Consider the following 4,019-nt stretch of genomic DNA (forward strand, 5'->3'; position numbering starts at 1 on the left):
TTCCATTACAAAATGATGAGCGAATGAATTCTGCTGGGTCTGATCAAGTTTGATCATGATTTTTCTGGTAATGTGTAGTTTGACTTAATTACCTGGTGGTGACAGAGGTCTGGGTCCACGATGAACACGTGGCAGGAGGTCCTCAACCCACCGTCGTCATACATCCCATGAAGAAAATGGAACTCATCATCGGTGGCCTGCATGGTCACCAGCCCGAAGAAGCGCCGGTCATCAGGACAACAGGCGCTGAAAGCCAGTTTCTCTGCAGGGTAAGTTGCTAGAATCTGCCCCCTGTCGCTGCACAGACGCACGCAGTCGTGCATGACCTGAAGACGAAAACCTGTGATGCTTATCATGACATTTATCTATTTGGATCAGCAGTAACAAAAATATTACTGAGAACTGCAGACACAAACCAACATACACAAAATGCATTTTGAGTTTGTCAGCCATTGTTACAGATCAAATTCTAACTCCAGTGCTTCTTTCATTCTGCCACACTCTGAGACAAAGTGTTTAGCTCTCAGAACCACACACCACTTTAGAACGTCTTACCTTCATGAGGACCAGTGAATGGATCTTCTGCTCTGCTCTGAGGCGTCTCATGCTGCCTCTGATAGCTTGCAGGCTGTCACTCTCCAGGCTTGTACCGGTGGAAGCCAACTCAATGGAGCCCAGGTAGCCCACAATCATGCCTACGTTGAGGATGCCCTCGCTGGGCTCAAGAATCAAGTCACCTCCTTCTCCTACATCCGCATCTTGCTCGTGGTGGTGAAGGCTCAGATGATGGAAGTCTGAGTCCAAAAACACTGAATCGTCATTTAGAACTTGAGCCATCTCCTCCTCCGAAAGAAGTATTGGGTTGCTGTGAGACCGGGAAGGTTTCCGATAAGGTGGGTAGTCTGGCTCAGACAGTGGGCGAGGTTTGGCTGATGATCTATCTTTGTCCGAGCTGCTTGACGAATGGCTGGAGTTCTCGAAGATCATGTTGAAAATTCCACCGGACTGAAGCTCAGCCACCACCTTCTCTGCCCTGTTGATGCCCAGCTGCTTGGAATCCATCTTGGGCTTCATCCAAGCGCCTTGTGAACCACGACCAGTCTTGCTGCTATTGTTGTAGTAGCCACCATTGTCGTAGAAATTGTCAAACTCTTCATCGCTAGAACAGGAATCCAGGTACGCTGCTCCCATGGCGCTGCTGCTGTGGTGACGGCTTCCGATGCTGCGATGGTGGTGGTGTTGGTGATGATGTGGGTGTCGCCTGTGACGCTCCCCCTCCGCAATCACCAGCTTTAAGATGCCCGAGCACCGTCCAATGAGTTTCACCACGTCTTCATGCGATGCTTTAGAGACATTGATGTCGTTGACAGAGAGGATGTGATCGCCTGATCGTAAACCCACATAGTCAGCCGGGCTTCCTTTCAGAATGCAGCTGAGGACGCATGGACTTTGACCTGACAGAGTAAATCCGTACCCCGTCCGTCCTCTGGCTACCTCCACAGCACGGATACGACCTTGCTGGAACGAGGAGGTGGAAGGAGACTGTGGCCTGTGAGGATCACTCCCACCTCTAGTCCGCCTCCTTGAAGAAGAATCCACTTGTTTATACATCTTGGCAACGTTTTATTGTGTCCATCAATTCTGAATGTCCCACATGGTTGCCCTCTTGTCAGAACCAGTAGATGTGTCTGAGCATTGCTACAGAAACATTCCTATCCAGGCGTCATTTTTCCAGACTGGACCCGGCTATCTGTCGAACAGAGGAGAAGTAATCATCATGAAAATATGAAGAGGCAGCAGCTGACAAAGAAGAGAAGAGAAGCAAAGTGGATGTAAAGTAATGAGATTGTATGTGGTTTACCAACCCTATTACTTGAAGTGTTGTTGCCTTGCTTTTCTACAATAAATTAAAATGTGTTTACAGCTTAAAAAATATATATAAAATAGGTAATACATATACTGTATTGTTGACATGTAAAAATGTTCCTGGCCTCCACACACATCCTCACTTGAGCTATGTCATAAGTGACTTACAATAGTTAATAGAAGCAAATATCTGTATACGACACAGCCATAATTCGTATGACCTACAAGAAGCATTAAAAAGAAAACAATTAGCTGGCTTTTTAAGCACTATTATGTCACCTACTATTTGTTATTACTCTTTGCTGTCGCTTAAAAAATAGCTAATATGAACGAAAAAAATGAAACAAAATAAGAATTTTTGTTACAGTCGCGCTAAGCACGTCACGGATGCCACACCTGAGTGACGTCAGTCTTCCACTCAATATACACACTCCACTTTAGAAAAACAACCGACACTTGCTCGACATATTCGCCAAAATAAAGACAGTTTATCCTCGTATTTTTCGACTGATAGTTGACAACGGAGATAAGTTCACTGAACAATTACAAGCTGCAAAATAACAGGAGTCCATCTTAAGTGTGTAGCAATATATCATTAGGATAAACACGCAGAATAATTAGAGTATAACGTAGTTGAAAACTTTCTTTACTCAGCGGCCCAAGTGCATCCTTCCATGCTGGAATCTTGCCCCGCCCACAAATCGCTCCTCTATGTTCAATGGATGTAGCTCTGGCAACGACAGCATACACACACTTTAACGGCGTGTCATTGGTCCCCCAAGCCGTCGATCAAAGCCAGACAGTTATGCTGAGAAATTGGCCAAAGTTAGCTTGAGAAATCACAAATAAAACTATGTACCGCAGCGAACTCTACAGGTGTTTAAAAAGCTTAAAAACACAATAATGAAAGGGTTAAAAGAGGCAAGCTGAGTAGTTAACGGGCCACAGTCAAAGTGAGCAGAGGCTACTGTATGTTTTGGAGCGGAGAAAGAGACTTAAAGACGACAAAAGCAAATATTTGAGTTGCAATGCAGCGGTGGAAAGATGGAGGCGTGTGTGAAGTTGTGTTTGAACAAAGACTGACCTGTAGCGCAGTTTCCATTTCAGAGAATGAGGATGGCCAGATAAAAGTCCAGCAGGATGAGTAAACAAAAGAAAAGGCTGCACCATCTGGTGAAGTGGCCTGAAGGAGGAGTGGGGAGGTGGAGGACGGGGGGAGCGTTCAGGAAGAGAGGATCCATCCGCTTCTTATTAAGATCACCGCACATAAGGCTTCATGACAAAACAAATCCGACTCATGTCATGTGTTGTTGTTTTTTTTTCACTTGGTTTAAGATCGTACCGCTGCCTCAGAAAAGAATAAAATAAAGATCAAGTGAAATATGAGTACAGCTGAATGACTGCTCGACAAATGAAGGAGTGAAATCGGAAATAAAACATATCGGTATCTATGCTGACAAAATCCTTGAACGACAAAGTTAAACTCGGAAGCACTGGTACTCAATGTGCCAATCAGTGCGTGCAGACGGTCGTAAAGAAATTAGGATTAAAGACCAACATGAACCACAAAAACGTAGAGATGCTAAAATCTTATGTAAAATCTATGAATTTAAACTCACAAGTCTACTACAATCCATAATTTTAGAATTTTATCCCATCATTTGACTGAAAAAAAAATGAAATTCAGGCACTCAAACTGATTAAAACACCTCCTCAAAAGATAAAGATTGAGGCGCGATCAGAAGCCATGTGTGTACAATATGATTTCTTAGCCACCGACTCACGATTTGCTCGATAAACCAGATGGCAGCAGCCACATAATCCTGTTAATTCTTTTTAATCAGTAGCCCACCACTTTAATGGTTGCTGTAAATCTACAGTTGGTAGCAGCATGTCTCAGAATTGAGGGGGTAGATGTACTTTTTATGATTCATTGAAGAATGTAAACATGCAGCAGCAAGATAGTCCACTACTATGTGTCTTCACCAGGCAGACAATAACAATGGCGTTACCATGGTTACACTGTTTCTCTGTGTGCTCGAGGTCTTGTAACAAACCGTTGCCATTCCATCAAAGTCAGAGCTCAATAAGTGACTGATAATAAAACAAAAAGCAACAAGTAGTAGACAAAACACAGAGTAACATCTTTAAAT

At 43.8% G+C, this 4,019-nt stretch overlaps 1 protein-coding gene across 3 annotated transcripts in view; it reads right to left on the bottom strand.

Moving 5' to 3' along the window:
• LOC128754431 (regulator of G-protein signaling 12-like) overlaps positions 1-3,111 on the bottom strand; it is a 39,655-nt gene extending 36,544 nt beyond the window's left edge. For 2 of the 3 annotated variants that reach the window (XM_053857040.1, XM_053857042.1), the window contains exons 1-3: positions 2,951-3,111; positions 556-1,750; positions 93-326 (exon numbers count right to left, since the gene is read on the bottom strand). In XM_053857040.1, coding sequence (XP_053713015.1) covers positions 93-326; positions 556-1,611 — 1,290 coding nt within the window. In that variant the 5' untranslated portion in view covers positions 1,612-1,750; positions 2,951-3,111. Of the gene's footprint in view, positions 1-92; positions 327-555; positions 1,751-2,262; positions 2,590-2,950 lie in introns of those variants that run through there. The other variant, XM_053857041.1, reaches the window with a different exon arrangement.
• Positions 3,112-4,019: the final 908 nt, after the last annotated feature.

Source organism: Synchiropus splendidus, chromosome 2 (assembly GCF_027744825.2).
Source record: "Synchiropus splendidus isolate RoL2022-P1 chromosome 2, RoL_Sspl_1.0, whole genome shotgun sequence".
NCBI lineage: Eukaryota > Metazoa > Chordata > Actinopteri > Syngnathiformes > Callionymidae > Synchiropus > Synchiropus splendidus.